The sequence below is a fragment of the Oryctolagus cuniculus genome, chromosome 1 (genome assembly GCF_051225735.1).
Source record: "Oryctolagus cuniculus isolate XC-2025 breed Fujian yellow rabbit chromosome 1, ASM5122573v1, whole genome shotgun sequence".
Taxonomy (NCBI): Eukaryota; Metazoa; Chordata; class Mammalia; order Lagomorpha; family Leporidae; genus Oryctolagus; species Oryctolagus cuniculus.
The window spans coordinates 100,721,095-100,740,311 of record NC_142867.1 but is presented as its reverse complement, the minus strand read 5'-3'; the positions used below and the strand labels follow the sequence as shown (position 1 = coordinate 100,740,311).

The 19,217-nt window shown below is 37.8% G+C and overlaps 1 protein-coding gene across 3 annotated transcripts in view; it reads right to left on the bottom strand.

The window, feature by feature from the left end:
* The window catches only part of DDX10 (DEAD-box helicase 10), a 292,747-nt gene that overhangs the window by 100,987 nt on the left and 172,543 nt on the right, over positions 1-19,217 (bottom strand). For all 3 annotated transcript variants that reach the window (XM_002708478.6, XM_089333648.1, XM_089333667.1), the window contains exons 14-16: positions 15,238-15,357; positions 12,134-12,295; positions 991-1,047 (exon numbers count right to left, since the gene is read on the bottom strand). In XM_002708478.6, the coding sequence (XP_002708524.4) occupies positions 991-1,047; positions 12,134-12,295; positions 15,238-15,357 (339 nt within the window). The remainder of the gene's footprint in view (positions 1-990; positions 1,048-12,133; positions 12,296-15,237; positions 15,358-19,217) is intronic.

Below are 19,217 nucleotides of genomic sequence, written 5' to 3'. Positions count from 1 at the left end.
TGAACATGCAATATTCATAAGTATCCAATGCTTTTTATTAGACTTAAGATTTTCTTCCTAAATTTAACATTCTCACACTATAGCCCTTAGATTTTCATTTCTCTGCCATGGTAATTCATATCTCCATTTTAAAAGCATAGGCAGAAATCACTATCTGATTTAGCAGTCAAGCTGCACATACCAGTGCTCTTGTTTTCAGGCATCTTTGAAGACACAGTCATATTTAATGCAGAATATAAGCAGTCTTTTCATCTTATGCCTTAGAGTAATTGCTTCCCACTCCCAGTACTATACCATGACTTGCTCTCTAAGTGCTGTGGCCAGCATGGGGGGGGGGGGGGGGATGACTAAAACATCTTGAGTTAACTCAATGGAGTCAGACCTTTGCTAATTGCCAGGAAGAAATAATGACTAGTCAGGTACAGGCACAATGAGATATACCATGAGAAATGACACAGGTTACCCAGCCCCGGTTCTAGGAAACCATTTCTAGTAAATGCTCTCCGTATATGGAAGCTGAACTCAGTGTCAAACATAACCAGATAAAAATCACAGCTGCATATGGATGATATCTATGATTGTGCATACATACATATATATATTTATATATATGAGAGTAATTGTACTTGTTGGCTTAAAATTATTGTTTAACTATAAGGGGAATAGAAGGTAGGAGCAGTAGGGCAAAGCCCAATGAACAAACTCTCTTAGGCATTTTTCATTTGCACGACAGACAACCCAATCAAATATAAATTAACAGACTACATGAGCTTAAATCCAACTAAAAAACATAAATACACATAAAATATACATTGAAAAGTAGATTTAAAACCCACTGTAACATTACAGACATTAATACATTAGAGACATTATTATTAAAATATGAATGCATCTTGCCAATTTCTCCTTAATAGAGTTTGTAAAAAGTAAGTATATATCGGCACACACACACACACTCAAACTCACGCCCACAAGCACAGAAACTCTTACCTTTGCTTGTCTCTTGTTGGCTTCTCTTCTGGCTTCTCTTTCTTTCAGTCTTTTCTCCTATGGGATAAGGGAGAAATTAGCAACATATAAATTTTCAGTAGATTGTAAAAAGAAAACACACTGACTGGTTTTATTTTTATGATATGACATTCATTTTTCTATAAATTTTTCCATAAATATTTACTGAATCTCCTCTATGAGATCCATATAGTAATTCATAATCATTAAGTGTGTGTCAGGTCCAGAATCAAATACCAGCTCTACCACTTACTGGCAATGTATTTTTGAGCTACTTATACCTTCTAATTCACTTTGTCAACCTAAAATGGAAACAACAGAAGAACACATTTCATGAAATTTATGTCAAATTATACAAAATAACCTAAGTGACTTGCACAGAATCTGATATGACTGGTATACATTCAATATCACCTTTTAGAAAAAAAAAAGAAAATAAAAACAGAGTAATAACTATTTTCCTTATCCTATTTGAAAGCAGAATTTATTAAGAATATAAAATCTTCACCCTGGGGGTTCCTGGCAAAGTGGCAAAGTTTTCGCACACACAAAAAACATGTTATTGTGTTAAATTAGTTTCTAATTGGGGCCGGTGTTTTGGCATAGTGAGTAAACTTGCCGGCGACACCAGCATGCCGTATGGGCATCAGTTCATGTTGCAGCTGATCCAGTTCTGGTATACCTCCCTGCTAATGGCCTGAGAAAAGCAGTGGAAGATGGCTCAAATATCTGGGCCACTGACACCCATGTGGGAGACCCTGATGAAGTTCCTAGCTTTGGCCTGGCCCAGCATGTGCCATTGTAGCCATCTCGGGGAGTGAATCAGTGGATGAAAGATTCCACCCCCACCCCCTATAACTCTTTGAAATAAGAAATAAACTTCCCAATTAGTTTTTAATCACAAAATCCATCAAGATTTTTGAAATAAGAAAAATATGTATAACGTTAAAATTCAAAACAGAATGACCCAGCTAATATGGAAAGGAATGCTATCTTAAATTTTAAAGCCTATTTCTTTTGCCAAAAATAAAGTGTTAACAATAAAAAGCCTTATGGGGCCAGCATTGTGGTGCAGTGGGTTGTCACCAGCTGCAAGGATGCTGGCATCCTATTTGGGAGAGCCAGTTTCAGTGGAGGCTGCTCCACTTCCAATTAAGCTCCCTGCTATCGCACCTAGGAAAGCAACAGAAGATGGTTCAATTGCATGGGCCCCTGCCACTCACTAGAGTTCAGGGTCCCTGGCTTAGGCCTGTCCCAGCCCTGGCCATTGTGGTCATTTGGGAAGTGAACCAGCAGATGAAAGTTCAATCTCTCTCTCTTTTAATGTTTCTCCCTCTCTGTCAATCGGCCTTTCAAATAAACAAAAACAAGTCTAAAAAGGTGTTATTCTCAAAAGTATACGGGCAACAATTTACATTTTAGAAATTTTAATGATATTATACATCAACATAAAAAGTGAATAGCCAGCAAATAATTTTCATGAATATAAAAATAGCATCATGATTTACTATCATCTTAAGCCCAAAGCAACATAAGAATGAACACATTTCCTAAATCTGGGAACTTTCATTACCATGACACTCTATGTACACATCACCAACTCTACCACATACTCTGAATGCAGACTTTAGATAGAGCATTAAGAAGGGAACAAGAACAGCTACTACATAATTAGCTAGTTTACATAGACTCCTTTATGGGTAAAGTAAAAACATACATGTTAAAAGTCTGAAAGATTACACATTACTGTATGCATCCATAGTTTACATATTTCATTTCTATAGCTTCATAATGCACAATATGGAAGCTAAATCTAAGTAAAAGTAACAATTCACACAACCACTGTTTATGAGTCCCATCCCAAAAAATACACAATGTTAAATAATTCTGTTTCTATGATTATTTTGCCTTTTCTTCCCCAGCTTTGGAGAAAATAAGTATACTGACTTTCAAATAAAACATACAATAAAGCAGGTTAACACTTAAAACAATGTTTAATTATACAAAAGGAATATTCTAAGGATTACTTAGAAGTTCGAGAAAGCATGGTCAGGGGAAGAAAAAGGAAAGATGAAGAAACAAAAACTCACAAAGGTTTTGACTTGCTCACTGTCAAACAGCACAGTGAAAAAGAGACCAATCTCACACCAGGGCCTACATGTGCCCAATTTAGCACTTTTTCCAAGCACATTCTAATAAAATTACAATGTTAGGGTTGGAAGGTTAAGTATTAACAGATGTAATTTTAGTAACAGTAGCCACTTCAAACTCTATTCCTGAACTGGTAATTCTAGTAAGACTGTAACAGATATTCCGCCAGTAAAATAAAAACAATCTCAAATTTCCTCAGTTTGTGGAAGAAAAAAAGAAGGTAATGGATGCCAGTTTCTAAACAATTTGTGGGGTCTGTGTGGTGGCAAAGCAGGTTAAGCTGCCACCTGCGATGTCAGCATCCCATATGACCTCCAGTCTGAATCCTGGCTGCTCCACTTTTGATCCAGCTGCCTGATAATGTGCCTAAGAAAGCAATGGAAGGTGGCCCACATTTTGGGATGGAGTTTCTAAATCCTGGCCTGGCCTACCTATGGCCTCTGTAGCCATTTGCGGAGTAAACCAGCAGATGGAAGACTTCTCTCAGCTATCCCTCTCACACTTGGGTCACATCACAACACCCTGTCTTTCAAATAAATTAAAAACAAATAAAATCTTTAAAAACATGTCCAAATTTTTCATAAAGTTGGCATTATTTTCTTTGAGCATTAGCAGACTATAAAATGCATGAAAACAGCAAAATAATACTCAAGAAAAAATTGGGATAATTCATCAAAACGTTGCAAAGTTTGAGAACAAGCTTTGCCTTACGGATGGATGCATTTGCAATTTTATCTACTCTTTTTCTAAATACAGTAAGATAATTTATTTCTATTATCTACAAAAAAGTTTTCCTGCTTTAGATTCTAAAATTAAACATAGCTATATTTTGTTACCCTAAAAAAAAAAAAAAAGAATGATTTTCTGTATTTGCTGTGTAAATTAATTTTAAAACCATAGCTTTGGGGGGTGAATCAATGAAAGGAAGACCTTTCTGTCTCTCTCTCTCTCACTGTCTAACTCTGCCTGTCAAAAAAACACATAGCTATAAAATATTAAATAACTACAAAAAATAAAATTGCACTTATTATCACATGACTACTATTATTTTCTTACCAATAATAACAGCTCTGAATTACTACATATACATAATTGCTAGGCATTTCATGCATCATCTTGTTTTTCCTCTTCTTAAACCTATCTAATAGAACTTTTTAGGTATTGTTATTCCCATTTTATAGATAAATAATGGAAAATCAAACTAATTAAGTAACTTGGGTGTCCCTGGGACTAAACTGGGTCTGTGGAGCCATTGCTCTCCCTCCTCAATGCCAACACACAACACATTCCATATTCCTCCACACAATACTTAGTTTCATAGATCCATACTTAGTATATTTTTTAAAGATTTATTTATTTATTTATTTGCTTGAAAGGCAGAGTTATTGACAGGGTGGGAGAGAAGGAGAGGGAGAGAGAGAAAGAATCTTTCAACCTCTGGTTCATTCCCCAAATAGCCACAATGGCCAGGGCTGGGCCAAGCCAAAGCCAGAAGCCTGGAATTCCATCCAGGTCTCCCACATGGGTTCAGAGAACCAGAATTTGGGCCATCTTTCCTCCTTTCCCAGGCCCATTCATAGGGAACTAGATTGGAAGTGCAGCAGTTGGGACTTGAGCAGGCACTCATAAGGGGTGCCAACATCACAAGTGGTAGCTTAACGTACCAGGTCACAATGCCAGCCCTAATACCTAGTATTAGGCCTAGTATTAATATGTTGCCTGTTGCAGATGATTTCTCAACAACATTGCAGTGGATTCATTTCTGAGAGCAGGAGCATGGTGGGGGCAAGAGGCGCGGAGTCACCACACAGACCCTGGGAGTCAGGTGAAAGCAGGCCTGAGGCGAGCAGCCCGCAGTCTCGCTTATATGAGTTAGTACAACAGCTTATATAGCCAAGACCAGCCAATCCGGTCATGGGGCGGTCTATGCGCCAACCAATCACAGCCTGTTGCCAGGCAGTTTCCAAAGCCATCCAATCACAGCCTGCCATCAGTCAGGCTCTGTAGTCATGTGGTTTCCTCTGTTGTCATGTGGTTTCCAAAGCCATCCAATCACGGCCTGTTGCCAGGCAGTTTCTGAAACCATTCAATCACGGCCTGCCATCAGTCAGGCTCTGTAGTCATGTGGTTTCCTCTGTTGTCATGTGGTTTCCTCAGCCATCCAATCACCGCCTGTTGCCAGGCAGTTTCTGTTGTCAGTGGCCATCTTGGCATGACCTTTTCACCTCAGTGGCCATCTTGGCATGAACTTTTCACCTCATACCACCACAGTTGTCAACAAATGATATTTTTTCTTTTATTATTGCTAATTGTCTGCTACAAGATGACTCTTTATCCTGACAGCTTTTTATGGACTTCAGTTAATTTTTGCCATCTCTTATACAGTTTTCATTAATCTGTTATCTGTACTGCATAACTTCATTGGGCAATAAAGGTGCCCTCTCTAAATTAATCTGTAACAAGGGTATTAACATAGGGAGAAAAAACTAACATGGAAAGACTGATTTATGAGTTAATTGCTTCAAATATTTATTGAGTTTATCACGTGCCAGGCCATATGGTGGACTCAGGTATGTATTAACAGACAAAACAGACAACAGCCTGTCCTCTCAAGGGCTTTGCAGACTCTGATCTAACCCTGCCAGATATTTCGATCCCACTAGGGACAAACCCTGCACACTACTCAAACCCAAAATTTAACCATTCACCATCAGTATAATAACCAACCCAGGTCTCAAAATCACATGAGGTTAAAAATTTTTTCCAAAAAACAAAGAATAAAAATAGACAGCTTCAAGACTTGCCACACTGCTGATAGATAAGATAAACACCATGCTGAATAGTTTTCTAATTGTTGACACTAGATATAAGGAGTCCAAGCAACAAGATGTTAAAATGATAATCACTAGATACTACAAGCTCATGAGAATACAAATAAGAATGTCTGAAGATAGTCATCTCAAAATTATAGGCAAAATTTTATGTAGTAACAGGCTGGCTTTCTGTTTCTAAACAGAATAGTGGTTACCAGAGGATAGGAGGAAGGGGGTGCTAGACGGGTAAAGATGAGTCAATGATGGCCGGCGCCGCAGCTCACCAGGCTAATCCTCCGCCTGTGGTGCTGGCACACCGGGTTCTAGTCCCTGTCGGGGCGCTGGATTCTGTCCCGGTTGCCCCTCTTCCAGGCCAGCTCTCTGCTGTGGCCAGGGAGTACAGTGGAGGATGGCCCAAGTCCTTGGGCCCTACACCCCATGGGAGACCAGGAGAAGCACCTGGCTCCTGCCATCGGATCAGCGCGGTGCACCGGCCGCGGCGGCCATTGGAGGGTAAACCAACGGCAAAGGAAGACCTTTCTCTCTATCTCTCTCTCTCTCTCACTGTCCACTCTGCCTGTCAAAAAATAAAAATAAAAAATAAAAAAAAAAGATGAGTCAATGATTAATGTGTACAGAGTTTCAACCAGGGGGAGTAAGTTCTGGTGATCTATAGGCACAGCATTGTGAATTCAGTAAATAATAATACATTGCATTTTTGAAAGTAGTTAATAGAGGATTTTCAATATTCAGACTACAAAAAAATGAAGGTGCTAGATATGTCAATTATGCTAATTTATCATTTCATAATACATACATATTATATGTGGTAATCCATAAATATATATTGTTAAAAATAAAAATTTCCCAAAATTTTCATTATAATTTTTTAAATTTCATACTTCAGTTTTCTAAATCTTCAAGACAACAAAAAGTAGTTGAGTCACAGTAGAAACTAACTGGATAGATGAAAACATGAATCAAGGATAGGTATACTATGGAGAAAAAGCAAGGAGGACAGAATAAGTACCTGAATCCTACGTTATAAAGACTGAGTGCCTATCACAAACTATGGTTTGAGGCTATTTATTTTTACAGATTTATTTATTTGAAAGGCAGAGTTACAGAGAGACAGAGGCAGAGAGATAAACAGGTTTTCCATCTTATGATTCACTCCCCAATGGCTGCAGTAGCCGGAGCTGTACGGATCCGAAGCCAGGAGCCAGAAGTCTCTTCCAGTTCTCCAACGTGGGTGCAGAGGCCCAAAGACTTTGGCAACCTTCCACTGCTTTCCCAGGCCATAGCAAAGAGCTGGATCAGAAGTGGAGCAGCAGAGACTCTAACCAGCGCCCATATGAGATGCCAGCACTGCAGGCAGTGGCTTAACCTGCTACGCCACAGTGCCAGCCCCAAGGCTTTTTTTTTTTTTTTTTTTTTAAAGATTTATTTACTTTACTTTAAAGTCAGAGATACACAGAGAGAAGAGAGGCAGAGAGAGAGGTCTTCCATCTGCTGGTTCACTCCCCAATTGGCTGGAACAGCTGGAGGTGGGCCGATCCAAAGCCAGGAGCCAGGAGCTTCTTCCAGGTCTCCCACACGGGTACAGGGGCCCAAGGACTTGGGCCATCTTCAACTGCTTTCCCAGGCCATAGCAGAGAGGTGGATTGGAAGTGGAGCAGCCAGGACTTGAACCGGTCGGTGCCCATATGGAATGCTGGCACAGCAGGCGGTGGCTTTACCTGCTATGCCACAGTGCCAGCCCCAAGGCTATTTATTTTTGAAAGCAGGATCAAAGCACTACTTTAAACTAGATCACTAAGACTAAACAGTCTTACATATTAAGTATCTTATCCTTTTAAGTTAAATAAGGCATCATGAAATATTTTGAACATGCTAGAAAAAGATTCCAAAATTTAGGAAACCTTCTAAAATTGATGGGTATTTTAAAAATATATGTGTCAAATGCAGAAGCATGTGATAGGCTTCATGGAGTTTTCTTTTCACAAGCAAAATTCATTCAGACACAACAAATAAAATGTTATGTGAAATTTATGCAACATTTCCTGTCTTCATGAAGTAAAATTTACTCTTAGACTGTGAAGTTAGTATTTTCAATATTCTTTGGGGACCTGTAATTCTTCTAAGTATGGTTTCATAAATGTAACAAAATTATAAGTGACAGCCTCAAAAGGAAATATAATTACATTTGCCCAAGGCAAAACCTTATGCTAAAAAACCAGAGATTGTCATTATACTAATATACTCAATTAAGATAAAAATGGTTTCAAAACCAACAATGTGTTCAGGCAAAGCAATTAATTAAAGCAAAATAACCTGTGCGAGATTAAGAATACTTCATTTTAAAATTTTTACCAGCTATTGGGATATAAGTGAACAAGAAGGAAGTCTTATGATCAAGCAAAACAAGCAACCTGATTTGCTAGAAGGTAAATTACAAATCAAAAGGCCAGTTTCCAAACAGTAAAGGGTAATTATGTTTCCATATTTTAAGTATATCTATAGAATTAGAGGATCCAACTGATCATCTATGATTAGCTTCTATTATCTCATTCCTAATTTTTCAGATAAAGAAAATGGAAACCATGGGAAAAGCATCCTCATCCAATATAAGAGTGCATGAATTCAACTCCCAGTTCTGTTCCTTATTCCAACTTCCTACTGATGTGCAAACCTGGAAGCAGCAGACAATGGCTGAAGTAGTTGGGTCTCCATTACCCTCATGGAGACCTGGGTTGAGATCCTAGGTCTTAGCTTTGGCCTGGCCCAGCCCTGGATGTCAGAAGAATTTAGGGAATGAACCAATGATGGGAGATCTCTGTCTTTCAAAAGCCAAACAAACATATAAATTTTAAAAGAAAGTACAGTCCAAATTGGTGACTGGTAAACCAAATTGAAGTAGATAATGCCTTACTCAGGACTCAGTTGTAGGAATTCCATCTTGTAGCCCACTACTCTTTCCACCAAACACTACTACTTCACAATGCCAACGGTTAAAACTCGCCATTTAAGAAAAATATTCCATTGTCTTCTGGACAGAAATCCATTCCAGGACAGCTTGGTGCACAATGGATTTGAGCCCGTTTTATGTCTTAAGTATGTTACTATTCTAAGCATATGAATTTCAAAGTGTTCACAAATGTAAATCTTTCTCTAAAGATATACAAATATAAATAGTATAAATAACAACTTTACTGATGAAAACACTACCAAGAAACCAGTTACATGAGTATCAGGAAGCATTACACTAAAGTTGAATAGAGGCATCTATTCTACTTATTTCTTTTTTTTTTTTTTTCCAGGCTACATAGTATTTTCAAACTTCTTTTTGGAAGGGATGCCATGGGTTGTTTTGTACAGAATAAATCTTTTACATAAAATAGAAGACTGTTACTTGTTTTTAAAAAGACTTATATTTACTCTCTTAGTCACAGAGATACTGACTTCAAAAGCAGTAGTAAATGAAATTCAGATTTCTCTTCAACCTTGGTATGGGACAATGACAAACAATTTAAAAATTGCATGCTGGAGTGAGCATCTGGCCTTGTGTTTGATATCTGCATCCCCCACTGGAGTATCTGGGTTCACCACTCAGCTCCCAATTCCAGCTTCCTGTTAATGGAGACCTTGGGAAGCAGTAGTGATGTTTCAAGTAACTGTGCCCCTGTCACATTCATAACAAACCTGGATGATGTTCCCAGTTCCTAAAACTGGTAAATGTGGGCATTTCGGGGGTGAACCAGCAGAGTAGAGTGAACCAGTAGAAGGAAGCTCAGTTTCTTCTATCTCCCTGCTTCTCATATAAATGAATACATAGGTACATATGTACATTACTTTTAATAGTAGGGCAATGAAAATGATTTAAACGTTCAAAACTAAGTGAAAATGGTGAAGTAGACAATGATTCATAAATAGTATGCTACCATTTTTGGAAAATGGGAGAAAAAGAATATGTATTCATACTCCTTCTTGCATAAAGAAACTGGAAGGACACAATAAAAATTAATAGTTATGGGGTGGAAGTATGAATAAGAGAGACAGATATAGAGAGAAGCAAGAATTCTCAGTGTATAAGGTTAGCATCTTGATTTTAGAACCATCAGAATATATTACTCATTCTAAAAATTTTAATGTAAAAAAAATAGACGTGCAAACAGCTTTTGTGCAGTGAGAGCATATCCACAGTTAACTATGCTTTAATTATAAATCTTCCTGAGAACACAGGGACCCATGTATTTTAAATATTCTACATTTTCTCAGCCTAGGGCAAAGACTAGCACACCAACACTGTACTGCATGTACAATTAGATCATTTGAAATTAACTTCCTAAAGGTTTCAGAAACAATATCACACAAAAGCTGGGAGACGGTAAAGAACAAAAATGAGGAAAATACTTCATTTGGGTAATTTCGTCCTATTTTACTGTTGACCACAATTTAGAAATACTAAAGGGTAAAATATCTTAAATCCAATCTTTCCCTGGATATCTACTCTATGTAGATTTCAAGCTCTAACATGACAAGATGTGGATACTCATTAAAGGCATTAACAATATGTCAATGCCAAATTTCAATTTAAGTACTGATCTAAAAGAAGCAATCAAAGAAATCTTTAGTTCTCTCAATGACATAAATATCCAACAATTGTAAACAGCTATTTTTCAGGTTCATTTGTTCTTCATATTTCTGGAACATTTTTCTAAACATTTATTTTTATGCCTGAAGCTATCTTCAATATCTACTTTTTCTTGTTCATCAATGGTGCTATGAAGCTACATCAAATTTTAAAATAGAGACCCACTGTTCTCTTAAAAAGAGAAGGAAACAGCAGAGAGGAGAGAGATTGCACTGGACTATTAAATAGTTACAAAGTCAAAAGAAGTGAATAACTTTAAGAACCCTTCTCAGGATGCAGGACTACATTCAAAGGCCTATCAAGTCTTCAATACAGAATTTAGTGTCATAGCAGGAACTCCAGGGTATGACAGTATGTTACTCTGAAATCATTCACTATCTCAAGAGCATGTTGCAAAAAATTATCTAAATTGTAAATCTTTGTTTGATTAATTAATTCATGTATCTATTAAAGTGCCTACTTTCAGGGAATTAAATACTGTGACATGAAAATACTAATAAGTGTCATCATAATCAAGAATAACATAAAATTGTGCAGCTTTAATACCAACAGGTTACATGCTTAGAGAAACATTTCTTACAGGTTTTCTTCCCTCGCTCCCAATATAGTAAATTTAATCCTTTATCTATTATCAAGTGAATGCTATAGAAAGAAATTTAACTATTAAGCTGAATCCTGAAACACTAATGTCCTTCAATAGGTGATGGTGAAATGAATTTTGGTACAGCCATACCACTAATGTTACTCAGTAATAAAATCAAGAGTTGAGACTCACAACTTGGATGACAAAAAGGGAATCCCAAAAAGCTATATATATATACAAATTCGACAGTTGTATATACATAACATTCTGGTAATGACACATTATAGAAAAGGAGAACATAGGGGCTGTGTGTGGCATAGTGTGTAAAGCTGCCACCTGCAGTGCCAGCACCCCAAATGGGCACTGGTTCAAGTCTCAGCAGAAGACGACCCAAGTCCTTGGGGTCCTGTACCCACATAGGAGACATGAAAGAAGCTCCAGGCTCCTGGCTTTGGATTAGTCCAGCTCTGACCATTGCAGCATTTAGGGGGGAATGAACCAGTGGATGGAAGGCCTCCCCCTCCCTCCCTTCCTCTCTCTCTGCCTCTCTGTAACTCTGCATTTCAAATAAATAAATAAATCTTAAAAGGGGGGGGGGGGATGGAGAACATGAAACTCCCTGTATTAATTTTCTGTGAAGTAATGACATTAACAACAACAAAAACTCCATTACTATTACCTGAGTTACCTCAGATCAAAGCTGATTTAAGTGACATTCTCAGAAACTAGTCAGTATACTAGGAGTCCCCCAGCAGAAAGACAAAAGGAACAGAGAAAATGACAAAATAATTACAGAAAAAAGAAAATCACCAAAAGCAATTAAGAAAGTAATATGGTCATTACTGACAACTACCCTACTGACTACTGAGATATCTGGAGATGCACTAAATTTCATTCAATATTAATTTAAGATAGGAGGCTCACCCGATGCTTTGCCTTAATTTTCTTCCTATATTCTTCTTTGTCAAATTTGTCCTCTTCCTGAAGCCTTTCCTTTGCTTTGTCTAAGTTGATACCACCAGTGTCGTCGTCTTCCTCAGTATCCTTCATGAGAGTCTTCTGCATTTGTGGCCACTGCTGAACCAACTATACACAGAAAAAAGTTAAGTATGTGGCAGTTTACAGGGAGCATCACAGAATATCACTGTGTGTGTGTTTGCATGTAATGATTTTGAAGTGGTGCGCAAACCCACATTCTGCCTTACAATCTCTAATTCTTAAACATTTTAACCAATTTCGTAAATAAAGTGAACAAACCATAGGAAAAATTTACCCAATCAGGGGAATGGAACTTTCCCATAACCCAAGGAAATCAGAGTAAAGGAAAATTTAAGAAAATAATTTGGAGACGGTGACAGTGCAATACAAATGCTTCTACATGCTCTCAGTGTTCTTGGCAACCTATCCTCCACATAACTAAGTCCAAAACTACTGTACAGAGACCCAAGATGACTAGTGTGTATCTATTTTGGGCCATCATTGCACCTGGTATGTACTCTAACATATATCTCATCATACTATATGGTTTTACTTTCGTAATTCCCTTGTTAATCTTCATGAGGGCAGCTGGATATATTGTTCATCTCTCCTAAGAGCCCAACTAGAATCTAACATATATCAAACAGGTGTTTAAAATTGAACAAGGATGTACTTATTGGCCTATATTATATGTAAGAATTGAAACAGTTCAATAAGGAGAAAGTTTGGGTTTCACGGGCTCAACTATACACAATTTTTCACATAAAATCTATGGCTAGGAACAAGATAACAGAGAAGATAGGACACTTATCTGGAAGTCAGGGGACTAGACTGAAAGTCCTTGCTTTTTTACTCATATATTGTATGATGCTGAATAAATTTATCTCTGGACACTTGTATCCTTTGCAGAAAAATAAAGAGGTTTGTTGGACTCAGTAATTTCCAAGTCTAACACTATAAAGCTATAGGCAATTTAGAGAAAACAGATTCTCTTATTTTATCTAATAATTGGTTGTCGAAGGATTTAAATAGCTGCCACTGTTTTTGAAAGACTGCTAATTAACCTGCAGACAAATGGAAACTGTAAGAACACACATCTCAGGTATTAATGCCTCCATCCCTCTTGTAGCCACCTCAGCCATTCTTCAAGATGAGATTCCTATAGTCTCAACTGTTGGCAACCAATGAAGGTGAAAAATACCGCTACATGAAGACTCATTCTGGCAGTCACTAATCCTACAGAAGCAGGGGAGGAATTGCTTGTGATGGTAACACTATCACCCATTACTAGGATTCTTCATTCCTATTTCTATTACAAAAGTGAGAAAGCCCACCCCTCTGAAGACTGAACAATAGTAGCATTTCTTTCAGCACTTTAGATCAAAATTTCAGTTTGGTTCACAGTGCTAAACCATTCCTGTGAACAATAAACAAACAATGAAATAGTTTATGAGTAAGGATTTACACTGATCTTGGAGTTAATTTGTATAATCTGTGAAGATAAATATAGTAACACAGTAAGGATCTTCATTCTATTCACAACATTCATTTCACAGTGAACAGCAGTTGTAATATGACTGTATTCCAGTTTAACCTGCTTCTCCTATGCTGATGTCTTTTTCACTAAATCGTAGAAGTTTATTAGTTATTTACATAGGTTTCTTCTTCAGCTTTCAGCAACTTCAAATTTCACTGTTACTTTTCAACAGGTTTACACATCTCAAAACAATACCAAAATCTTTAACTTAAAAATGAAAAGAAAACATATTCCATTACAGAAATAGGTGATATTCATTCATTTGCCAATTTTTTCTGAGGGTTTACTATATTTTAGTCATTGTTCTAGGTGCTGAGGATACAATAGTGAACACGAAGTCGGCCAAGTTATCTTCCCTGAAAGAGACATGAGATGTAGAGAATGGACAGTAACAAAATAAATATAAACCGTGGAGTCACCAAGTAAGAGCTGTGAAAAGTGAGGGAAAAGAGATTATGGTAGGTATGAGGATACAATAGTGAACACGAAGTCGGCCAAGTTATCTTCCCTGAAAGAGACATGAGATGTAGAGAATGGACAGTAACAAAATAAATATAAACCGTGGAGTCACCAAGTAAGAGCTGTGAAAAGTGAGGGAAAAGAGATTATGGTAGGTATGAGGATACAATAGTGAACACGAAGTCGGCCAAGTTATCTTCCCTGAAAGAGACATAAGATGTAAAGAATGGACAGTAACAAAATAAATATAAACCGTGGAGTCACCAAGTAAGAGCTGTGAAAAGTGAGGGAAAAGAGATTATGGTGGGTATGAGGTACCATATGCTATCTTAGAATGGTTAGGGAAATCACAGGATGGAGAGAATGAGGCCACGAGGTGATATTCAGTAGACCCTGCTATGACCATTAACCAATCTTCATTCCCTAGGTAAGTCACTTGACAGTGTGAATTTACTTCACCATTTTAAAAACTAACATAATTACTTGAAATAGAGTCAGTTGTCATGAGTAACCTGGGAGTGGTAAATAGTTTCATGCACTATGAGTGGATATTTACAATAAGGCCAGGGTAAAGGCAAGATGAAAACAAGGCACCAAGATGACTTTGATGCAGAAAATTCCCTCCGACGGCTAACCCAGCAGGAAACATCTAAGTCCAGTATCTAAAATTGAGCTAGTGCAAAAAAGAGACATTATAAAGGTAAGCAAAAGAAATGGTGGTAAGTAGTTGTATTGGCATTTTTTATGCTTGACCCCATAGAAAATGTTGATGAAGAACATGAAGAGAAAATCTCATCTATGAAAAGGGGAAATCTCAGTTATAAAAACAAAGTTCAAAACCAACTCCACATCAGCATCACCAAGAAGTAATTTCAGTTACTGTAAGGCAACCTTGGTCATTGCCATAGAGCTGACAAAATGCCTTACAGTAATAGTGAAAGGACCTGCCAGTGTGTTGTAGAGAAATATTTAATCTGTCATTACTGGACAATGAGTCAAGCTCTTCATGAAACTCAGAATGAACCTCAGAAATAAAGCATTTACAGATTCTTACCTCTCCATCATCAGTAAATGTTATTTTCTTATTCACTTTAAAATTTCTCTTCATCACTTTTTTTGCTTCTGCAACTTTGGTCACTTTTTTCTTGACTTTTGATTTAGAAGGTTCTTTCTTCTGTATGGAAATATATCAAAAACACAGATGATTAGGGAAATGGTTGCTTTATATCAACAGTTTAATTCTGGCAATACACTTCCCAAAAGTGAATGCAATTACCTCTCACTAGCTAATGAGAAGTATTGGAAACACTGTCTAGAAATTGAATTATTAAACCTACTAATGACCGTTCCCCAACACTAAAGGGGTTTACGTGTGAAGAGGATGAACATTAAACTTTTGCATTTTCTTCTATTACCAGAACTGTGCTAAAAATGCTGAAGTACCACAATCTAAATGATAATGAAATGTGCCAGAAACTTTAAGGATAATGTTACCTGAACACAAGATAAGTAAAGCTATCTTTTGGCTAAGTAAAAAGGTATCTGTAAATTTCTAAGGGCAAATTTCAATTTTTAGAGAAGGAAAAAAGTATACTTAGAAAGCAAAAGAATTGTAATAATTGCTGATAACTCAATATTCTTCCTCTTATTATAGTAATTTACTATACAAAAACTGGGAAACATCCTATGACAATTAAGCTATTCCTGATAGTGAAATGGAATAATAGTATTTAATAAGATACACCAGTCAAGATCTAGCTAAATCCTGAAAGTACTATAGTAAGATATCAAAAATTCAAGCCATAGCATTCTTATGATAAGTGAACAATCAGTCAGCCACCTGAGGTACAGAATGAAAGTGGTCATACCCCAGTCAACTTTGATGAGAGGCAAAAAGAAGTAACTAATGTTGGGGAAAAACTTGAATGACTGTCTTTGAATAAAGGACCATTGATGTTATTAGTTATCTAATCTAATGCATCCATTAGGAACATAAACAGAAGGAGCAGAAATTTTAATAGTTAAGAGGATGTACTTCAGTTTAAGCTCTTCCACTTATAAGCTGTGTGAGTTTACATTACTGACTTCTGTTCTTTAGTCGTCAACTCAGGATAATAACAGTACCATGTCACAAAGCTACTGGGAGGATTAAATGAGAAATACAAAACATACCAAAAAAGAGTTCAATAAATCTCAATAACCTATATTATGTTTTGATTTCATGCTACACAGAGATCATGCCAACTGCATAGAGGCTTAATTTCTAAAATTTTGAGGGACTGTAAGCTTCTTGGTTGATTTTTAACTCTGAACCACAGGGAACCATTAAAAAAATTAAAAGGGAGAGATTGGCCCAGAAAACAAGAATTATCAGAAGCTTCTAGAAGACACACATTGGTTACAGTATTACATTATGGTAATAAGTATGCAAAAAGAGCAATTCACTTAACAAATAGATACTGATAATAATGATCAATAAAGAAATGTTTAAAAACAAAAACCAAAAGTTCACTAAAATAGATTTGTGACGTTAATAATCTATTATATGTTTTAGAAAATGACCATGGTGATTATGAAAATCAGCAAGTGAGTCCATAACATGATTTAAGTACAAGAAAGCTGTTTATACACCAATGATTCTTTTATGTATCACTAACATTGCTGCTTTTATATTTCTTAATATATGAAACCTTTAGTTTTTCATTAATTTATAACTGTGATGATAAACCAACTCCTATTTAAGAAATTAATAGCATCTTCATCCATGTAAAGCTTATGAAAAAAATAATCATATCAAAGATTAACATGTGACAATGTAACCACACCTCACAAGACTACTGTGAAAGGAAGCTAAGTTTTAGACTTCTTCATCCCATGGGATACTACATCTCCCTATGTCTCCATGACTTGATGAATATTACCAACTGCTGGTACAAGATCCTAAATTGCTGTGCCTATTCTTCCCAAACCCCTGTCCACCACTGTGCTCTAAAATAAAGTACTATTGTTCTTCCTCACAGATTACTCAGTCATCATTTCTTTATGACACTTTTGAGAGCAACTGGGTAAGATGTGTGATGGGAAAACTAAATTCAAAGGGAAGCAGAGGGACAGGAATCCTTTACATCTAAATGAATTTCTGCCTGTAGAGCCCTTGTGAGCACAGGGGATACTTAAAACATGCACTTCCCTCAGCCCAATCAGTTCTCTCACAACTCTTTTCAGTCCCAGAGGATTATCAGGGCACATAACCAACATAAACACTAGAATCAGCAATTTCTTTACTGACCGACTATTGGATCTTATTCAGTAAACTTTTTTTTTCTAAAGATTTATTTATTTCAAAGACACACACACACACACACTCATCCTGTGGGGGGGGGGGGTGATTTCCATCTGCTGGTTCACTCCCCAAATGGCCACAAGAGCCAGAGCTGAGCAAATCTGAAGCCAGGAGCTTCTTCTGGGTCTCCTACATGATGCAAGGGCCCAAGAGCTTGGGCCATCCTCTGCTGCTTTCCCAGTCACAATACCAGTGAGCAGGGTCAGAAGTGGAGCAGCTGGGACTCCAACTGGCACCCATATGGGATGCCGGTGCTACAGGCCAGGGTGTTAACCACTGCACTACAGCGCTGGCCCCAGGTCAAATCTTAAGTATCTTTAGTTGACCTATCTTTTCTCATTAGAGTCCATCCAACAATAAAGAGAGTGCTGATCAAACACTGCAAACTGAGGGGATCATTAAAAGGGAAACATAACAATTAAACAGAAGTAAGTTATAATCACTTAAACCAGTAATATAAATGTGCTGGAAAATGAGATGAGCAATGCTCCAGATCTTTTTAAAAGCATGGATATACTTTTTTTTAAAGATTTATTTATTAATTTGAAAGAGAGAGAAGGAGAGGCAGAGAGAGAGAGAAAAGTCTTCCATCCGCTGGTTCACTGCCCAATTGGCTGCAATGGCTGGAGCTGGGCTGATCCAAAGCCAGGAGCCAGGAGCTTCTTCCAGGTCTCCCATGTGGATGCAGGGGTGCAAGGACTTGGGTCATCTTTTACTGCTTTCCCAGGCCATAGCAGAGAGCTGGATCGGAACTAGAATCGGCGTCCATAAGGGATGACAGCACTGCAGGCGGTGGCTTTACCTGCTACTCCACAGCACCAGCCCCTGGATATGCTTTTGACAAAACTCTGTGAATGTTTGGCCGGCACCGTGGCTCACTGGGCACCAGCATTCCAGGTTCTAGTCCCGGTTGCTCCTCTTCCAGTCCAGCTCTCTGCTGTAGCTCAGGAAGGCAGTGGAGGATGGCCCAAGTGCTTGGGCCCCAGCACCCGCATGGGAGACTAGGAGGAAGCACACAGCTCCTGGCTTCGGATCAGCACAGTGCCGGCCATAGCGGCCATTGGGGAGTGAACCAACGGAAGGAAGACCTTTGTCTCTCTCCCTGTCAAACTCTGCCTGTCAAAAAAAAAAAACCTTACTGAATGTTAAACTTATGCTTAGGGTATTTCATTGTTATAAATTTCTACTACAAAAAAAGAATCTTGTAAAGAAGTAATGAACTTCAATTAATGCCATGCAAGCTGATGTATATGGAAAAGTATGATGACTTTAGCAACTTACTCTGAAGTGCACTAAATAAAAGACAATGGATAGTTACATGATAAAGAGGAAGCACAAATGTTAACACTGTAGATATGGGAGTGGATATTTTGGTGTCGGATAGTGTGTGTGTGCATGTATTTTATTCATTGATTTATTTATATGAAAAGGACAGAGAGGAATATTCCATTAATGGGTTCACTTCCCCAAATGGCTATAACAGCCAGGTCTAGTCCAGGTCACAGCCAGAAGCCAGGAACTCCATCTGAGTCTCCAACGCAGGTACCAAGGGCCCAAGCCATCTTTTGCTGCCTTCCCAGGCACATTATCAGGAAGCTGGATTGGAAGCAGGGCAGCTGGGACTAGCAGCAGTACTCTGATATGGGATGCCAGCATTGCAAACAGCAGATTAACACACCAAACCGCAACAC